The sequence below is a fragment of the Erinaceus europaeus genome, chromosome X (assembly GCF_950295315.1).
Source record: "Erinaceus europaeus chromosome X, mEriEur2.1, whole genome shotgun sequence".
Lineage (NCBI taxonomy): Eukaryota > Metazoa > Chordata > Mammalia > Eulipotyphla > Erinaceidae > Erinaceus > Erinaceus europaeus.
This window is the reverse complement of record NC_080185.1, coordinates 29,229,250-29,249,658: the sequence shown is the minus strand read 5'-3', so window position 1 is coordinate 29,249,658 and position 20,409 is coordinate 29,229,250. Positions and strand designations below refer to the sequence as shown.

The 20,409-nt window shown below is 42.5% G+C and overlaps 2 protein-coding genes across 3 annotated transcripts in view; one reads left to right on the top strand and one right to left on the bottom strand.

Annotated features, from left to right (window-relative positions):
* The window catches only part of SLC25A14 (solute carrier family 25 member 14), a 131,521-nt gene that overhangs the window by 96,739 nt on the left and 14,373 nt on the right, over positions 1–20,409 (top strand). For both annotated transcript variants that reach the window (XM_060183582.1, XM_060183580.1), the window contains exons 10-11: positions 12,302–12,417; positions 16,778–16,829. In XM_060183582.1, the coding sequence (XP_060039565.1) occupies positions 12,302–12,417; positions 16,778–16,829 (168 nt within the window). The remainder of the gene's footprint in view (positions 1–12,301; positions 12,418–16,777; positions 16,830–20,409) is intronic.
* Positions 1,358–1,827, bottom strand: LOC103117551 (protein dpy-30 homolog). Its single transcript, XM_060182538.1, has one exon. The coding sequence runs from the start codon at positions 1,819–1,821 to the stop codon at positions 1,534–1,536; it is 288 nt and encodes a 95-aa protein (XP_060038521.1). The 5' UTR covers positions 1,822–1,827; the 3' UTR covers positions 1,358–1,533.

The window sequence follows — 20,409 nt, the reverse complement described above, 5'->3', positions numbered from 1 at the left end:
CTCACACTCCTTAAGCCTGCGTAGGAGTAAAGGTGATTTGTAGGTGGAGGCACAGCCATGGAGTGGGGGGTGGATGGTAGACTGCAGATTCAATGTGATTCAGATGAGCTCCACTTGGTCCAGCAGTGTCAACCCTCACAGAGCAAATTCTTCTGTACTCTCCCTCTCCTTCCTTGGAGTTGAGTTTTGAGCTAGGTCATCAACAACTTTGGCAGGTACTGAAAATGTTCTTGAGGTATGAATACCTGCTGACTACATGGTGACTACATTCAAGGCCCATCTCAGATGTCACCCATCTCTCTGGGTTTTTCCCTGACAATCTGCTTTCTACCTCCAGTTCCCTCTGACTTCTAAAAGTTAGATATGACAGGGATAGATAGCATAATGGTTATACAAAGAGATCTTCATGCCTGAGGCTCCAAAGTCCCAGGTTCAATCCCCCCCCACCACTATAAACCAGAGCTGAGCAGTGCTCTGGTAAAAAATAAGGGGGGGGGAATCTGGTGGTAGTGTGGAGGGTTAAGTGCACGTGGTGCAAAGCACAAGTACCGGTTTAAGGAACCCGGTTCGAGCCCCCAGCTCCCCATATGTAGGGGAGTTGCTCCACAGACGGTGAAGCAGGTCTGCTTGTGTCTGTCTTTCTTTCCCCCTTGCTGTCTTCCCCCCCTCTCCATTTCTCTCTGTCCTAGCCAATGGTGACATCAACAACAACAATAACTACCACAACAATAACAAAACAAACAACAAAAAACTAGGGCAACAAAAGGGAAAATAAATAAATATTTAAAAAATAAAAAAACGTAAGTTAGAATTTATCAATTTCTCATTTGGTTCCAATAACATTTCACTTAAGTCTTCTCCTCCTCCTCCTTCTATGTTTTAATGGTTTATTTTGAAGGTCATTTTAAAAACAAAGTTCAAGACAATCTGAGAGAAAATTACACAGAATACACGCATTAAATAAGTATGGTGGGGAGTCTGCGGTAGCGCAGCGGGTTAAGCACACGTCCCGCGGAGCAAAAGGACCATCGTGAGGATCCCAGTTCAAGCCCCCGGCTCCCCACCTACAGGGAAGTCGCTTCACAGGCCGTGAAGCAAGTCTGTAGGTGTCTATCTTACTCTCCCCCTCTCTGTTACCCTTCTCTCTTGATTTCTCTGTGTCCTATGCAACAACAGCAATGACAACAACAATAATAATGACCACAGCAATGATAAAACAACAAGGGCAACAAAAGGGGGGGGGGGAATGGTCTCCAGGAGCAGTGGATTCGTGGTGCAGGCACCGAGCCCCGGAAATAACCCCGAGGGCTAAGTAAATAAATAAATAAATAAGTATGGTAATTGAATCAAAGTAAGGAGGATGTTTTCTTCTGCAAACAAGTTCTGTTGTCCTGAAGCTGCTTATACTTCCAAGAGGTGTGTGTGTGGGGGGGGGGGGGGGGGAATCATGGCAATTAAAGCTGCCTCTTAATCCTGTAAATTGAGAGTAGAAACCGAATTTCTCTGTTCTTCTCAGTAAGTCAGTTTCGATCTTCAAACTGTGCCTTGTTTTTTCAAAAGATAGGATGCTAAAAACTCAATGGGATTTGGTGTTCTTTCCTTTGCCAGCACAGCGAGCCCCTGTAATAAGACAGGCACAACTGTCTGATCCACGTAGGCAAGAGCTGGCAGAGACTGGAGATCCACTTTCTGTTTTGATGACTTTTCTGCATTAATAGTCTCATTTTCTACTATGCTCTCCACGTTGTCGGTGAGCCGGTACTCGGCGTAGGGGTTCTCTGAGACCTGCGACTGCCCCTCCAGCATCTGCTTCGGCTCCATGGCAGCCCCGCCAGTTTAGTCTGCCCGTCCCACGATGAACTCTTCTCGAGAGCCCGGCGCAGCGCCACCGACTCGCGTTACTTATATCTTCTTTACTGCACTCATCCTTTTCTTTTCTGACAGAATTTTTAAAAAATATTACTTTTAAAATACATTTCATCTTATTTTATTCTACTGAGAGAGAAAGATACAGAAAGACCAGAGCACTGCTTAGCTCTGGCTTTTATGGTGGTGCTGGTGATTGAACCCGGGCTCTGGGAGCCTCAGCCATGACAGTCTGTTTGCATAACCATTATTCTATCTCCCCTGTCCTCTGCCAGAATTTTCACTGAGGCCTTGGCTTGCACAATTCCACTGCTTCAGGCAGACCCCCTTCCCTTTTTTCTTTTCTTTTTTTAATTATTATTTTTATGGGGGTGTTAATGGTTTACAATAGTTACCGGTTTTGGTATATGTGTGACATTTCTCAGTTTTCTACAAAACATTCACCCCCAGCCTAGGTCCCCTGCCTCCCAGAATCCTTTACTTTGGTGCAATGCACCAAATCCAGTCCAAGTTCTGCTTTGAGTTTTCCCTTTTGTTCTTGTTTTTCAACTTCTGTCTATAAGTGAGATCATTCCATATTCATCCTTCTCTTTCTGACTTATCTCATTTAACATGATTCCTTCAAGCTTCAGCCAAGATAAGGTGAAGAATGTAAACTCATCATTTTTAATAGCTAATTAGCATTCCATTATGTATATATACCACAACTTACTCAGCCACTCATATGTTGTTGGGCATCTGGGTTGCTTCCAGATTTTGGCTATTACAAATTGTGCTGCTATGAACATAGGTATACATAGATCTTTTTCAGATGAGTGTGTTTGGTTCCTTAGGATATATTCCCAGGAGAAGGATTGCTGGGTAATAAGGTAGGTCCATTTCTAGCCTTCTGAGCGTTCTCCAGACTGCTCTCCACAGGGCTTGGACCAATTTACATTTCCACCAGCAGTGCTGGAGGGTTCCTTTGACCCCACAACCTCTCCAGCATTTGTTGCTACTACCTTTTCTGATGTATGCCATTCTCATAGGAATGAAGTGGCATTTCACTGTTGTCTTTATTTGCTTTGCTCTGACAATCAGTGACTTGGAGCGTTTTTTCATATGTCTGTTGGCTATTTGGATCTCTTCTTTGGTGACAATTCTGTTTACATCTTCCCTTTTGGATGGGGTCATATTTTTGTTTGTTTTGCTTTGCTGTTGAATTTGGTGAGCTCTTTATATATATATATTGGTTATTAGCCTCTTGTCTGATGTATTACATCTAAAAATCTCCGATTTTGTAAGGGGGTCTCTGTTTGGGTGGTGGTTTCTTTTGTTGTACAAAAGCCTTTTAATTTGATGTAGTCCTGTTGGTTTACTTTTGTTTTAGTCTTCCTTGCAACTGGATTTGTATCATTGAAGGTGCCTATAAAATTTAGATGGAAAATAGTCATACCAGTATTTTACTCTAAGTATTTGTTTCTAGTCTAACATCCAAGTTCTTGATACATTCGGAATTTACTTTTGTGTCTGGTGAAATGTGGTGGTTCAGTTTCATTTTTCTGCATGTTTCAACCCATTTTTTCCAACACCATTTGTTGAAGAGTCTCTCCTTTCCCACTTAATAGTCTGGGAACCTTTGTTGAAGATTAGATGTCTGTATGTGTGGGGACTTATTTCTGGGCTTTCAACTCTATTACACTGTGTCTATTTTTGTTCCAGTACTGGGCAGTTTTTATTACAATTGCCATATAATATACTTTGAGATCTGGGAGTGTGATGCCTCCAGTTCTGTTCTTTTTTCTCAGGATTGTTTTGCTGATTCTAGGTGTTATCTGGTTTCAAATAAACACCTGTAGCTTTTGTTCTATTCTCTTTAAAAAATTGATGGGATCTTGATGGGGATTGCATTATATTTGTATTTGGCTCTGGGTAGAATATCCATTTTGGTGATGTTAATTCTACTACTCCGTGTGCATGGAATATCTTTTCACTTCGTTGTATCTTTTTTTTTTATTTCCTTGAATAGTGACTTATAATTTTCAGTACACAAGTCTTTCATTTCTTTTGTTAGGTTTATTTCTAAATATTTTATTGTTTTTGGTGATATAATGAATGGGATTGATTTCTGGAATTCTTTTTCTTTTTAATTTTTGTTTATAAAAAGGAAACACTGACAAAACCATAGGATAAGAGGAGTACAACTCCACACAATTTCCACCACCAGAACTCCATATTCCATCCCCTCGCCTGATAGCTTCCCTATTCTTTAACCCTCTGGGACCCAGGGTCATTATGGGATGTAGAGGGTGGAAGGTCTGGCTTCTGTAATTGCTTCCCCACTGAACATGGGCGTTCATAGGTCAATTCATACTCCCAGCCTGTCTCTCTCTATTCCTAGTGGGGTAGGGTTCTGGGGAAGCAGGGCTCCAGGACACATTGGTGGGGTTGTCTGCCCAGGGTAGTCTGGTTGGCATCATGGTAGCATCTGGAACCTGGTGGCTGAAAAAATAGTTAACATATGAAGCCAAACAAATTGTTGACTAATCATGAACCTAAAGGCTGGAACATTGTAGATGAAGATTTTGGGTCTCTGTTTTGAAGATATCTAGTAGGCATATTTTAGTTATACTCCAAAGGGCCCATGACTATATTAGTTTTTTCCTGAGCCTTATCTCTGATATGCACGTGGACCCAAGTTGTTGTCTGGGGAGATAATGTCATGGCTGGAAAAAGAGCTAAGAAGCTGGATCAGGGAAGAGAGTAGCTCCCAAATATGAGGAATGTGTATAAATATTGTTGACTATAGACCCCATCTATTTGATCTGGGGCCCATGTTCAGCACAGGAGCCTATGTAACCTCTACATCCCTGTAGGTCTGAGCTCACATTCTATGGTCATGAGTAGGAACATTCCAAGCTGCCCCAATTTCAGGACCCATTTTCCTCATGTGGTAGATTGTGTTATTCAGCCTCCCTTCGGAAGATGGAACATTCTCTACCATTATTAATCCACATTGAGGGCAATGTCCTATGGGGGCCCACAAAGGGGTCCATTGTGTTGTTCCTGATGGAGATGACCAGCGACAATGGAGAGAAGGATACATGCGAGGTCTAGGCCCATCATGTCTATGTGGGAATCCCAGGACTCCCCGACTAGGGCCCCAGATGATGGGGTGGCCTGATAGTGACTAAAGAGTCATCATGAAAGTATGCCAGTCTCTTGCCTTTATTCAGATTTTGTAGTTCTTATTTTGATAAGGTTAGTTTTGGAGTGACTGAGGGAAGTGTAATAGGAAGTAGGTGAGGAGGGTATCTAGGTCTAAGTAGAAACTATTTCATTAGGAACTTTCTGGTGTCTTTTTTAGGTCTTTCTACTTGCTTCATTTATTGACTCACTGCAGACTATTGTGCACTTTTGCTTTCAGGTATATATTTTTCCCTAATTTATGATACATGTGTACATATGCCCTATCTCATGGGATCTGGTCTATGTCTAGGTTTTGGGGCTTTGTTAGTAAGTGAATCAGCTGAAATGGAATTAGAGAATACTATGAAAGGAAAGGTCTCACCTGAGTAATGAGGCTGAAGAGTTGACATTCCACGCCTGATGTCTCTGGACACAGTCTAAAGTGAAGCATGCCGAGGTGGTACTTGTTATATTGATTAGGTTGGGATCAGCCAATGCAGTATCATTTGGTATGAATTGAAAGAAGCATGCAGGAAAGTGAATCCTACACTAGAGGTTCCAGGACTGGGGGAAATTTGGACTTTATAGAGGAAGCAGGAGGTTCCTGCTGTCTTAGGGTTTAAGAAGGTAATAGATAGTTATGCTAAAACCAAATTATTTGGCAATTGGGTTAACTTTGAAGATCCCATTGTTTAGATTTGCTGTATCATACATGACATCACCAGAATTTATGTCCTTTGACATTATTTCTATATAGCTGTGTCTTATAGAGTAACGCTGCTGGTTGCTTCTTTTCTCCCTGGTCTAAGCTTTAGAAGAGTCAACATTTCAAAGAACAAGTCATTATTAGAAATGTATTAACAATTTGAGACCACTGTTAAAATTCAGTCTGGTTATATGTTTGAAGTCTTAAGTGCTTAGATTGAAGGAACATATACTCAGCCTATGGGCTGTGTATTAAAAGGTTTGAGACATTCAATCAATTTTCCCCTCTCATATTAATTAAATAGTGATTTATAAGACTACAAGTTAATAGGAGTGTACATCAACACGATTCCCACCACCAAAGGACTGTGTTCTGATCCACTCCCCCACACCCCGTGAAGCTGAACATCTACTCTTACCCTCCACCCAGAGATTTTTACTTTGGTGCCCTACTCCAATGGAATTCTTTTTCTTCTGATTTGGTGTTTTTATCATTATACCACCGACCTTTTTATGTTAATTTTGTAGCCTGACACATTATTATTTTGCCTGATAATTTCTTTTTTTGTGTGTGTGTTGCTCACTTTCTTTTCTTTTCTTTTTTTAACTTTTTTTTGTTAGTGATTCAATATTGATTTACGAAATTGCATGTCAGTGGTGGTATAATTCCACTGTTCCCACAACCAGAGTTCTGAATCCCAAGTCCCTCCATTGCAAGCCACCACTGGATTTGGGTGTTGGCAGGCCAATCCACCCCCAGCCTGTTTCTATCTTTCCTTAATGGGGTAGGGCTCAGGAGGGGTGAGGTTCTAGGACATATTGATGAGGTTGTCTGCCCAGAGATGTCAGGGTGGAATCATGGTAGTGTCTGCAACTTGGTGTCTGGAAGGTGGCAGGACATAAAGTGAGACAAAATTGCTAGTGAACAGGAACCAAAATTAGCTTTTGGGGATCTGTCTTCTTTGGCCCTTACTGTTAGATTGTCGAGCTAATTTGGTCTAAGTCTAAGCGATTAGAGAATTTATGTTGCCTTCTTTAGGCACAATAACTAGGATTCCAATTTTATTAAGTCTAAGTCTAATCAATCAAGGACTATTGAATACTATTACTTTGAGTAATCTAATTGCTCCTACCTCATTTGCCTGATGATTTCCAGGAGCTTCTTGCTGGATTTTTTTTTTTTTTTAGGTTTTTCTATGTATGCTATCATATCATCTGCAAATAGTGACAGTTTGACTTCTCCTCTTCAATCTGTATCTCTTTAGTTCCTTGCTCTTTTCTGATTACTATAACAAGGACTTCCAACACTAGCTGAATAGTAATGATGACAGTGGACAGCCCTGTCTAGTATCGAACCTAAGTGGGAATATTTTCAGTTTCTCACAATTGAGAATATTATTGGCTGTAGGTTTGCTGTGTACAGATTTTTTTCGATAGAGGGTGAAACAGAAGAAGAGACATTACAGCACTACTCCACTGTTTGTGGAGTGTTCCTGTTCTCTGGTGCTGTCATGTGGTGCCTGGGAGCTTGAACCCAGGTTTTGAGCTAGGTAAAACTCTAATGGGTGAATCATCTCCTAATTCCTCCATTTTTATTTAAATATATAACTTAAAAATAAGCATGCTGTCACCCCAATAACTACTTGTGAATGTTGTGTGATTGTGAGAAGCAGAGAAATCATTCTAGTTGGGAAACTATTTAGAATTTAAATGTAGCGACCACATGCAGCTTCCTTAGCATTGCCCAACCTTGAATAAACGGGTGCAAAATGAACGTTATTGGTAAAAATAGTTAATAGTGCATGTTTACCTTTTTCTATTTTTTAAACTTCTTTTTTAATTGGATAGGACAGAGAGAAATGGAGAGGGGAGGGAAGGGGGGGCTGGGCAGTGGCACACCCCATTAAGCACACATAATACTAAGTCCTATGCAAGGATACAGGTTCCAGTCCCTGACTCCCCACCTACAGGGGGTACACTTCATTAGTGATGATGCCGGTTTGCAGATGTCTCTCTCTCTCCCCCTTCTTTCTCAATTTCTTTCTGATCTATCCAGTAAAAATGAGAATAAATAAGTGGTCTCCAGGAGCAGTGGATTCGTAGTGTAGGCACCTTGCCCCAGCGATAAATCTAGAGGCAAAAAAAAAGGTGGGGGGAGTGGAGGAGAGATAGAGGGAGAAGCACCTGCAGATCTGCTTCACCACTTGTGAAGTGTCTCCCCTGCAGGTAGGGAGTGGGGGCTCAAGCCTGGGTCTTTGCACTTGGTAATATGTGTGCTTAACAAGGTGTGCCACTGCCTGGCCCGTATTTTTATTTTTATTTATTTATTTTTACTAACTTATTTATTTATAAAATGGAAACACTGACAAAAACCCTAGGATACAAGGGGTACAATTCTGACCACCAGAGCTCCATATCCCATCCCATCCCGTTAGCTTCCCTTTTCTTTTACCCTCTGGGAGTATGTACCCAGGGTCATTATGGGGTGCAGAAGGTGGGAGGCCTGGCTTATGTAATCACTTCCACACTGAACATGGGCATTGGCTGGTCGATCCATATTCTCATCCTGTCTCTCTCTTTCCCTAGTGGGGCAGGATTCTGGGGAAGTAGAGCTCCAGAACACATTGGTGGGGTAGTCTTCCCAGGGAAGTCCAGTTGGCATTATGGTAGCATCTGGAACCTGGTGGCCTCACTCAAACATACCATTATTTTTTATTTTTAAAAGGTTTATTTATTTATTAATGGATAGAGACAAATTGAGAGGGGAGTGGGAGATAGGAAGAGAGACAGGGAGACACCTGTATCCCTGCTTCACCTCTTGTGATGCTTTTTCCCTACAGGTGGGGACCAGGGGCTTGAACATGTACAGTTGTGCACTATAATGTGTGCACTCAACCAGGTGTGCCACTACCTGGTCCCTTTTAATAGTGCATTAAATGGCAAATCCTGGTACTCTTCTCAGACGTGAAGCTCATATGACCATCCAAATGCCCAATCTTTTTTCTACTCAGATTTATGAAAACCACTAGACAATGCCTAGCAATTATATGTGCATTCAGGAAGATATTTCAGCAAAACTGGGATGATTTTCAGTAATTCTCGCTGCAGACTCTATCTTTGTTGAGCCCTCCAACAGATAGTAGCAAATTTCCTTCAGCCTGAATTGTTTTTACTATCCTCTGTTGCTTCAGCTGCCTTCTGGACACTGATGAGCAAAGTCTAGCTGTTGCTCCAATTTCACACTTGTCTGAAGAAACCAGTGAGATAACTGCTGCATGTGTTTGCCACTTTGCAGTGGCTACTTCAGCGCTACAACTAAGCAACCTAAGATTTCTTGGAGCAGATAAAATCTGTACGCAATCTGTCATTGTTTAGTTTTCATTGCCAAGATAATTTTACAAAGTTAATGAATAGCTGGAGTGGGGTGGGTGAAGTATACAGAATGAATGAATACAAATTGTCATTGATGGGCAGCTTCTATTTTGCTTTTTGGCATGATAATGAGTATGTGGTCAGCCTCCTGTGTATGGTGTATGGTGGTACTCATCAGCACCATTATAAAAATATTTTTTATATATTTATATGTATTTATTTTCCCTTTTGTTGCCCTTGTTGTTTTTTATTGTTGTAGTTACTATTGTTGTTATTGCTATCGTCGTTGTTGGATAGGACAGAGAGAAATGGAAAGAGGAGGGGAAGGCAGAGAAGGAAAGAGAAAGAGAGACACCTGCAAACCTGCTTCACCGCCTGTGAAGTGACTCCCCTTCAGGTGGGAAGCTGGGGGCTTGAACCGGGAAGGATCATTACACTAGTTCTTGCGCTTTGCGCCACATGTCCTTAACTCGCTGCGCTACCGACTGACTCCCTATCAAAATACCTTATGAAAAATGGTAACCAAGCTGTCTTTCAGACTTTTAAAATGATGATGGTTATGAGGGAGCATAGACCTTTGATGCAGAGTGTTATAGCTTACATACACTATGTATGGTTGTGAAGCAATACCCCTGAAATCTTATGGTTTTGGAAAATACTGTGAACTACTAGTAAGTATGCTAGAAAAGCAGCCTGTGAGGCAGCACAGTGGATGGGGTGTTGGGCTCTCAAGCATGACGTCCTGATTTCAATCTCTGGCATCATTTTTGCCAGAGTGATACTTTGGTTCTTTTTCCTTTCTCTTTACTAAAAAAAATACTTTTTTAAATGTCAGAAAATGCTTTAACAAAGAACCTAACTTAATGGGACTCTGAGCTAGGCTTATACAGAGAACACCATGTCTCTGAACATTTATTTTGAAAACATCAAGTCTGAGATCAGATATTGATGTGAACAAATGCAAATGGATTCAAATGTTCAGTGTGTCTTACATCACACATTATATGCCTCCATCCCTTTTTCTGATGTCTATTTCTGGAGTGAGATGTATCCAGCAAATAATCTTTTCTCCTCAGTGATGTTATCCCCTTGAGAGCAGAGACCCCAGCTTTATACTCCTGTTTTCTGATCAACAGTTTTGATATTTAGATGCTCAACAATGGCTTATTTTTTAATTCTTTTTACATTTATTTATTCCCTTTTGTTGTCCTTGTTTTATTTTTGTAGTTATCATTGATGTCGTTGTTGTTGGATAGGACAGAGAAATGGAGAGAGATGGGGAAGACAGAGAGGGGGAGAGAAAGATAGACACCTGCAGACCTGCTTCACTGCCTGTAAAACGACTCCCCTGTAGGTGAGGAGTCGGGGACTCAAACTGGGATCCTTATGCCAGTCCTTGCGACTTGCACCACCTGTGCTTAGCCCGCTGTACTACCACCCGATTTCCTTTATTTTATTTTATTTTATTTTTGCCTCCAGGGTTATCACTGGGGTTCGGTGTCTGCACTACGAATCCACTGCTCCTACAGGCTATTTTTTTTTCCCTTTTGATGCCCTTGTTATTTATCGTCGTTGTTGTTGGATAGGACAGAGAGAAATGGAGAGAGGAGGGGAAGACAGAGGGGGAGAGAAAGATAGACACCTGCAGACCTGCTTCACCGCCTGTGAAGCGACTCCCCTGCAGGTGGGAAGCCGGGGCTCGAACCAGAATACTTAGCCAGTCTTTGCGCTTAGTGCCACGTGCACTTAACCCGCTGCGCTACTGCCCGGCCCCCCTTAAATTCTTTAACAAGCTTTTATCTGCTAAATTGTTTAGCCATTAATTTGCTAATATTTATGTTTGCTTCCCACTAGATTAGGAATAGGTGAAAAGGTGAATGTAGCAGCTCTTCCACAAATCTGGGTATCTGGGTATATTCCAATTCAACGTATGGTCACACTGAATGGAACAGAATGGGGAAACAAAGCAGGTCCTGGACTGGATCTGGTGTATTGCACCATAGGAAAGGAGTGTGCGTGTGTGAGTGAGTGCGTGAGTGAGAGAGAGAGAGAGAGAGAGAGAGAGAGAGAGAAGTGTGTGTGTGTGTTCAGATCCTGGTGCATAATGGTGGAGGAGTACCTAGGCTGGGGGTAAGAGTGTTGTGCAGAAAACTGAGAAATATTACATATGTACTAGCAACTCTATTTGCTGTAAATTATTATTTTTTTTCCCTCCTCCAGGGTTATTGCTGGGCTCGGTGCCTGCACCATGAATCCACCGCTCCTGGAGGCCATTTTTCCCCCTTTTTTGTTGCTCTAGTTGTTGCAGCCTCGTTGCGGTTATTATTGCCATTGTTGACGTTGCTTTGTTGTTGGATAGGACAGAGAGAAACGGAGAGAGGAGGGGAAGACAGAGAGAGAGGGGAGAGAAAGATAGACACCTGCAGACCTGCTTCACCGCCCGTGAAGCGACTCCCCTGCAGGTGGGGAGCCGGGGGCTCGAACCGGGATCCTTACGCCGGTCCCTGCGCTTTGCGCCACGTGCGCTTAACCCACTGCGCCACCGCCCGACTCCCTTGCTGTAAATTATTAACCCCACCTCCCAAAATACATATATCACAATGGGTCTTTGTTCTGGGAGCAAAGAGCACGAAGTACGTTTTCCAGGCTACCTTTGGCTAGCTGTAGAGCTAACTCAGTGTCCAGCGTCTTCCAGAACGTGAGCGTGTCACGTTAACACATAAGGCTAGCCCCTTACTCTAGTAGACAGAAACAGGAAGCAAGGAGGCAAAGACATACTCGTGTAGCAGAAATACGATCTAGTCTGGAAAGCCGTTAGTTTATTAGAACGCAGGCGGTTAACCCGGGCCATGGTGGAATTGCTTCCGGTGCAATCTCACCGCTTCCGCCAATGGGAGCTCAGCGATGATGTCACGCACGCGCCGCACAGCTTCGCCAGGAAGTGATTCCTTAGTGCTGAGCGCGAATCCGTGAAAGATGAAGTAAGGGGTTGGCTTTTCTCCGGTGGGACGTTGGGGCCCGGGAAGGTGGGCGGTGGACCGCGAACCCTCGGGAGTGGCCCACCAGTGTTGAGGAGGCAGGGTGTCTGTGGGGCCCGGGCGGGAGGGTCGCGGAAGCCCGCGCCCCACCCTGGTGTTTCCCTGCTTCGGACCGGGCCGCACTGACCTGTGGCTTTCCGTCCCCTATGCAGCCCTCTGACTAAGGTGAAGCTTATCAACGAGCTGAATGAGCGGGAAGTCCAACTTGGGGTGGCAGAGAAGGTGTCCTGGCACTCGGAATACAAGGACAGCGCCTGGATCTTCCTGGGTGAGGTTTCCCCCATCTTTCTCCATAGTGCTCCTCAGTTTCTCTCCTGGTGTGTTTTGCTAATATTTCCATATTCCCGTCCTGAATTCTCCCCAAGGTTCACCACCCTCTTTTGTATCTTTCTTTCTGCTTGTGCATCGTGTCCCCACACCTTTTCTCCCCCATTCCTGCCGGTCATACGGATCCTCAGTGATAGTTACCATGTTGTGTCAAAGACTTTTTACCACTTGGTTCCTCTGAGACCCTTTTTTATTCCTTCTCCCTACTATATAGCCGAGGAAACTGACGTGCAGAGAAATGGGTGTATTTCATTAAGACCACGTAGTAAGTTTAACCGCCAAAATGATGGGGATACGGGGGTCTGGTGGTAGCTCAGCGTGTTAAGCACACATGGTGAAGCGCAGTGACAACACAAGGATCCCGCTTTGAGCCCCCGGCAGGGGGGTCGCTTCATAAGAGACAAAGCTGGTGTGAAGGTGTCTTTTCTCTCCCTCTCTCTGTCTTCCCCTCCTCTCTCCATTTCTCTATCTTATCCAACAACAGCGACAGCAATAATAAAAACAGCGCTTAACAACAAGGGCAACAAAGCGGAAAAATAGCCTCCAGGAGCAGTGAATCCGGCACCCAGCCCCAGCGTTAACCTTGGAAAGAAACAAACAAAAAAAAAAGGATTCTAGAACTCTGGTGGTGGGAATTTGTGGAATTGTACCCTTCTTATCCTATGATCTTGCTGATATTTTTTATTTTATAAATAAATTAAAAAAAAAACAACTCGGGAGTCGGGTGGTAGCACAGTGCGGGTTAAGTGCAGGTGGTGCGAAACGCAAGGACCGGCATAAGGAAGCAGGGCTCCAGGACACATTGGTGGGGTCATCTGCCCAGGGATGTCCAGTTGGCTTCATGTTAGCATCTGGAACCTGTTGGCTGAAAAAAGACCCTCCCAACTCATCATCTGAACTATTCCAGCCTTTAGGTTCATGATTAGTCAACAATTTGGCTTTGTATGTTAACTCTTTTCTCAGTCATCAGGTTCGTGACTTTCTACTATTCTTTAAAATGACACTGCCCCAGGGAGTCCGGCGCACCTGGGGGAGGCTCCAAGCACAAGGGCCGGTGTGAGGATCCTGGTTCGAGGCCCGCCCCCCACCTGCAGGGAAGTCACTTCACAGGCGGTGTCCTATCCAGCAACGACGACAATAATAATAACTACAAATAATCAAACAAGGGCAACAAAAGGGAATAAATAAATATTAAAAAAAATCCTCTTGGTCATTAATAACTACAACAATAAAACAAGGGCAACAAAAGTGAATAAATAAAATAAATATTTAAAAAAAACCTCTTGGTCATTACCTCATATAACTAGTAATGCCCCTTTCCCATTTTCCTTCCCTCAGAATTCATTTTTCTGATTTAATTAGCCCCTGCCTTCTGTCCATATCACTATATCTGTATAAACTTTGTGTCACATCCCATTATTTGACAATTTATAAATGAACTGTAAATAGAGGTTATTTTTCCAGACATTATGCTAAACAATTTTTCTTCTGACATATGAAAATATATTACTATTGCACTTTCTTTTTAATTTAAACTTATTTTTTATTATCTTTATTTACTGGATAGAGACAGCCAGAAATTGTGTGGGTAGGGTGAGATGGAGAGGCAGAGAAAGATAGACATCTGTAGCACTATTTAACCACTCACAAAGCTTTCTTCCTGCAGGTGGGGACCAAGGACTTGAACCCAGGTCTTTGCACATTATAACGTGTGTGATCAACCAGGTGTGCCACCATCTGGCCTCTTACTATTGCACTTTCAACATCAACACTTGGCCTCTTGGTCTTTCCTTTTTGCTTTTGTGTAAAGCCTAGAGAGGCATTGGCTACTTTGCCAACCTAAAAGTGGACTCCAGGAATGTCACCAGCTGCATGACCTTTGTGACCAGATTCAGCAACTAGAGCTTCACCGTTTTCCTCAATAAAATGCAAACAACTATCATTGTGATGACTTTTCCCCCCCATTCTTCATCAAGTAGACTCTGATAATACTTCCTAATGGCAGAATTTGCTGTTTAACTTCAACTTATATTTTCTTCCAGAACAACTTTCTTTGCATGGGAAGCACCATCAGGGCTGTGCCCAAATGATCTTTTCTTTTTTCAGTTTTCTTTTTTTCTATCTTCTTTTTTTCTTTACCAGAGAGAGCACTGCTTAGCTCTCTCCTCAGGAGCCTCAGGCATAAGAGTCTCTTTGTATAACCGCTATATTATTTACCCCCTCCTTTTCTTTTTTAATTTTTTAAAAAATATTTTCCCTTTTGTTGCCCTTGTTTTTCATTGCTGTAGTTATTGTTGTTGTTATTGATGTCGTTGTTGGATAGGACAGAGAAATGGAGAGGAGGGGAAGAGAAAGACCTGCAGATCTGCTTTGCCGCTTGTGAAGCAACTCCCCTGCAGGTGGGGAGCCGGGGGCTCGAACCAGGATCCTCACACTGATGCTTGTGCTTCGTGCCACCTGTGCTTAACCTGCTGTGCTACTGTCTGACTCCCCTTCTTTTTTCTTCTTTTTTTTAAATTGCCATTAGGGTTATTGCTGGGGCTTGGTGCCAGCATTATGAATCCATCAGTACCAGCAACCATTTTTTTCCTTATTTTTTCTTTCTATTTTTATTAGATAGGAGAGATTAAAATTGAGAAGATAGGGGGAGTTAGAGAGATCCCTGCAGACCAGCTTCACTGATCATGAAGCGACCCATCTGCAGGTGAAGGGTGGGGACTCAAAGCTGGGTCCTTATGCATAATAATATGTGCCCTTAAATAGATGTGCCACTACCTGCCCCCCTGAATTTTCTTGCACTGTTTAACATGCCACTTGGATGTCCTTGGTGGATACAGAGCTTTCTGGCAGTATGAAAATCCTTGCTGTTGGCCCATTCTGTCAGCTTCTTGAGTTTGAGCAAAAGGATGCTAAATACTTAAATGTGTACTACTTTATTTTTTTATTTTTTTTAATAATTTATTTCTTTATTGGTGAATTAATGCTTTACATTCAACAGTAAATACAATAGTTTGTACATGCATAACATTCCCCAGATTCCCATTTAACAATACAACCCCCACTATTTCATTCACCATTTTTCATGGACCTGTATTCTCCCCACCCACCCACCCACCCCAGAGTCTTTTACTTTGGTGTAATACTCCAATTCCATTTCAGGTTCGACTTGTGTTTTCTTTTTCTAATCTTGTTTTTCAACTTCGGCCTGAGAGTGAGATCATCCCATATTCATCCTTCTGTTTCTGACTTATTTCACTCAACATGATTTTTTCAAGGTCCATCCAAGATCGGCTGAAAACGGTGAAGTCACCATTTTTTACAGCTGAGTTGTACTACTTTATTTTTATTTAATTCTTTTTTTTATTTGATAGGACAGATAGAATTGAGAGGGAAGGAGGAGGAGGAGGAGAGAGAAGAGAGAGAGAGAGAGAGAGAGAGAGAGACCTGTAGCCCTGCAGATGGGGACTAAGCACCTGGATTCTTATCCTTGTGTGTGGTAATATGTATGCTCAGCCTTGGGTGATGTGCCCTGACCTCCGTTTGTTTCTTTGTGTGTTTCTGATTCTTATCCTGTGAGATAAGTATTAATATCCTCATTTCACAGATGTGCATGGAAACAGCTGGAGGGGAATTCATTTTCTATAAAATGCTTAATAGTTAGCCATTGTTTGTGTGAGATGAGCCGTTCCCCTATTTAAACTGTATGGTATCTTGGCTGTGAACATGTGGATAAAGAGCACATGCATTCAAGATGTTTGTGTGAAACCAAACTTTTGTGCTGCAATCTGCCTCCATTGTCCGTGAGACTTAGGGTGTGAGAAGGATTAGTTTGGTTAGTAGGGGCCCTGGCGTTTCGTTTCTTTTCTTATTTTTAAAAAATAGTTATTTATTGCGTAAAGCAGCCAGAAATTGAGAGGGAAGAGAGTGATAGCGGCAGAAAGACAGAGGCACCTGCAGCCCTGCTTTACCAATTGCAAAGTTTTCCCCTTGCCAGTGGGGACCAGGGACTCAAACCTAGGTCCCCTTGTGCATTGTAATGTGTGTTCAGCCAGGTGTGCCACCACCTGGCCCCAGGACCCTGATTTTTCCACTCAGATTTAGTTGCTTCTTTTTCTGAACGACTGCCCTTTATATGCACTTTGGCATTGTTACAGACTCTGGATTCTTTGAGGTCAGGCCCTGTGATAACCACTCTTGATATCCACCTCTCTCCGCCCCCCCCACCCCATGCTGGTACCTAGTTGACACTGGTAAATGTCTCTTGAGCTGAAAATAATGTTTTTTTTTTTTCCCCCTTCCAGGAGGACTTCCTTATGAGTTGACTGAAGGGGATATCATTTGTGTATTCTCACAGTAAGTTCCCTTTCATTTCCTGTCCCCGGGGTCATCAAAATAGTTTGCTTCCACAGTATATTTTGTGGCGTCATGCGAGCCTTTTACTTTAGTTCTAGTCTGACTGGCATCCCTGCTTGCTGAGAGCCTGTTTCTGCTTTGGTTTAGATCTGTCCCAGGACATGGTTCTAGAAATCTCCTAATGTGGAAAAATCTAAGAAGTTTGATGAATCAGAAGGTTGTCTTGGGGAATTTTTGGTTCTGTGTGTTTGTGTGTGTGCTTTTCACTGAGCCTTGTTGAGATAAGGCCTTTACTGGGATAGAATTCCAGTTACTTGTCTCTTTGGACTCCTATAAAGTAGGGACTAACCCATGATCACTGAGACTTTGTAGGCCCACAGCTACTCTCTGGTGCCTCAGGCATGAGTTATTTTGCATAACCATGTGGCTATCTTCCCCATCTTTGAACTGCTTTTTAAAATTCGGATACACACATACTTACACACCCCACAGCACTTTTTTTTTTTTTTGGTGGCTACCAGGGTTCATACCTGGGTTAAACACCTAACAGGGCAGATAGCCTTGCCCAGTGAGCTATTTTCGGGCCCAGTAGTGGTTTATTATTTTTTTTAAACTGCCCTTAGGGAGTCTGGCGGTAGCGCAGTGGGTTGAGCGCACATGGCGCGAAGCACAAGGACCTGTGTAAGGATCCTGGTTCGAGCCCCCGGCTCCCCACCTGTAGGGGAGTTGTTTCACAAGTGGTGAAGCAGGTCTGCAGGTGTCTATCTTTCTCTCCCCCTCTGTCTTTCCCATCTCTCTCCATTTCTCTCTGTCCTATCCAACAACGACAACAGCAGTAGCAATAATAACTACAAGAATAAAAAACAACAAGGGCAATAAAAGGGAAAATAAATAAATATAAAAAATTAAAAAATATATTAAAAAAAACAAAAAAACTGCCCTTAATCTCCCATTATTTCTTGACTTTGCCTTTAGTTCATCATTAATGATGTTACATCTCTTTTATATTTTTTATTTTTCATTTTTTTTTTTTTTGCCTCCAGGGTTATTGCTGGGACTCGGTGCCTGCCTTACAAATCCTCTGCTCCTGGAGGCTATTTTTTCCCCTTTTGTTGCCCTTGTTATTTATTCTTATTGCTATTATTGTTGTTGTTGTTGGATAGGACAGAGAAAAGTTGAGAGAGGATGGAAAGACAGGAGGAGAGAAAGACAGACACCTGCAGACCTGCTTCACCACCTGTGAAGCGACTCCCCTGCAGGTGGGGAGCCGGGGGCTCGAATCGGGATCCTTATGCTGATCCTTGCGCTTTGCACTACCTGCGCTTAACCCGCTGCGCTACCACCCGGACCCCGTTACATCTCTTTTATAGATTGGTAGGTAATCAGTATTTGTTTTACTTTGTAAATTGTTCCTTCATATTTTTTGTCCATTTTTTCTATTCAGTGTGTGCTTTCATTTTATTTATTTTTATTAGTGATTTAAATTTTATTTACCAAATTGTAAGATAATATGGATATAATTCTATATAGTTCCCACCATCAGAATTCTGTGTCCCATCCCCTCCATTGGAAACTGCAGTAGTTTTCCCAAGGTCACTGATGTGGGCTGATTCTGTAACTGTGTGTGTGTGTGTGTGTGTTTGTGTGTATATATTTCCCTCTATTTTTTCCAGGGTCCTGCCTTCACTTCCTTTCTAAGTCACCCCTACACCTATTACTGCTTCTGGGTGTCTTTCCGTTTTTCCTCTTTGCTCTCAGATAAGAGAAACCGTGCCTGGATTCCTCTGATGTTTTCCAGATTTGCTTCCTTTTCATTGATGGTACAAAATCAAGACTCCTGATGGTCAACGCTTCAGGTCCTGCTGGAATGGGGGTACAGAGCCCTCTGGTTTGCTTCTCTTAACATTTATCCTTCTAGGAGTATGAGTATGTGCTCCTCATTTTTTAAATTGACTTTTGCAAGAACTCTTGATGGAGTAATTCTGTTCACAGTCTTTCCCTCTAGAACTGGGACCTATGGTATGCTTGTCCAGGCCACTTTCATTCAGGTAGAGAGACAGGGAAAGAGGTGGGAGGCCCCACGACACTGGATCTTCCTCTGTTGCCACGGTACTTTTTATATATTGTCGGGGCTTCCTACCTGGTGAGCTGTCTCTGGCCCCAGGATTTTAACTCTTCCTTTTGCTACTCCATCATGTTTTGCATTACTACAAATTAATTTTTAAAATTTGACGTTACATAATTCTTTGTTGATACACAAATTATTCCAATTTGAAGGGCCTATTGATAGTACTTTGAAGCCAGCATCTTTGTTATTTAATTTATTTTATTAGTGATTTACAAAATTATGAGATAATAGGGGTATAATTCCACACCATTCCCACCACCAGAGTTCTGGGCTCCCCCCTTTCTCCTCCAGTGGAAACTGCAATAGTTCTCCCAGGTCACAGAATATGGTTGGAAAAAGAATATTATTTTTTGCTCATTTTTATTCACTTCTATGGCCTTGCCTTCACTTACTTTCTTCTTTTTTTTAATAAATTTTTAAAAATATTTATTTTATTTATTTATTCCCTTTTGTTGCCCTTGTTGTAGTTACTATTGTTGTTGTTATTGATGTCATCGTTGTTGGCTAGGACAGAGAGAAATGGAGAGAGGAGGGGAAGACAGAGAGGGAGAGAGAAAGATAGATACCTGCACACCTGCTTCACCGCCTGTGAAGCGACTCCTCTGCAGGTGGGGAGCCAGGGCCTTGAACTGGGAACCTTATGCTGGTCCTTGAGCTTTGCGCCACGTGTGCTTAACCCGCTGCTACCACCCGACTCCCTTCACTTACTTTCTAAGTCACACTTACATCTGTTACTACTTCCAGGTGCCCTTCCTTGTTCCTCTTCCCTCAGATAAGAGAAACAGTGCCTGACATCCTCTGGTATTTTCCAGATTCTTTTCCCTCTCAGTGATGGTATAAAAATAGAGATCCTTGGTCGCAAGCGCTCTGGTTTCAGAATTGAGGTTCAGAGCCTTCTGATCACTGTCCTCTAACATTTTTCCCCTCTGGGAATATGGACCAAAACTGTTTGGGGGATGCTGACGGAAGGAATTCTGGCTGCTGTAATTGCTTCTCCTTTGGACATGGCTGTTGGCAGGTCGATACATACCCCCAGCCTGTTTTTGTCTTTCTCTAGTAGAGTAGGGCTCTGGAGAGGTAAGGTTCCAGGACATGTTTGTGTGGTCATCTGCCCAGGGAGGTCAGGATGGGATTATAGTAGCTTTTGCAGCTTGGTGGCTGAAAGTCAGCATCTTTGTCATTTTATTTTAATTTTTAAATATTTTTCCCTTTATTGGACGATTAATGTTTTACAGTCCCCAGTAAATACAATAGTTTGTATATGCGTGGCATTTTTCAGTTTTAATTTTATGTATGTCTCATATCTTCTGATCCACATCCAGATAGATAGATATTACTCCCATTAAATGGAGGGACTATTCTTTTTTTAAATTTTTTTTTAGCTTTCTTTCCCTTTTTCTTGTGAAGTAATTTCAGACTTAAAACAGGGAGGTTCATGGAGTCGGGCAGTAG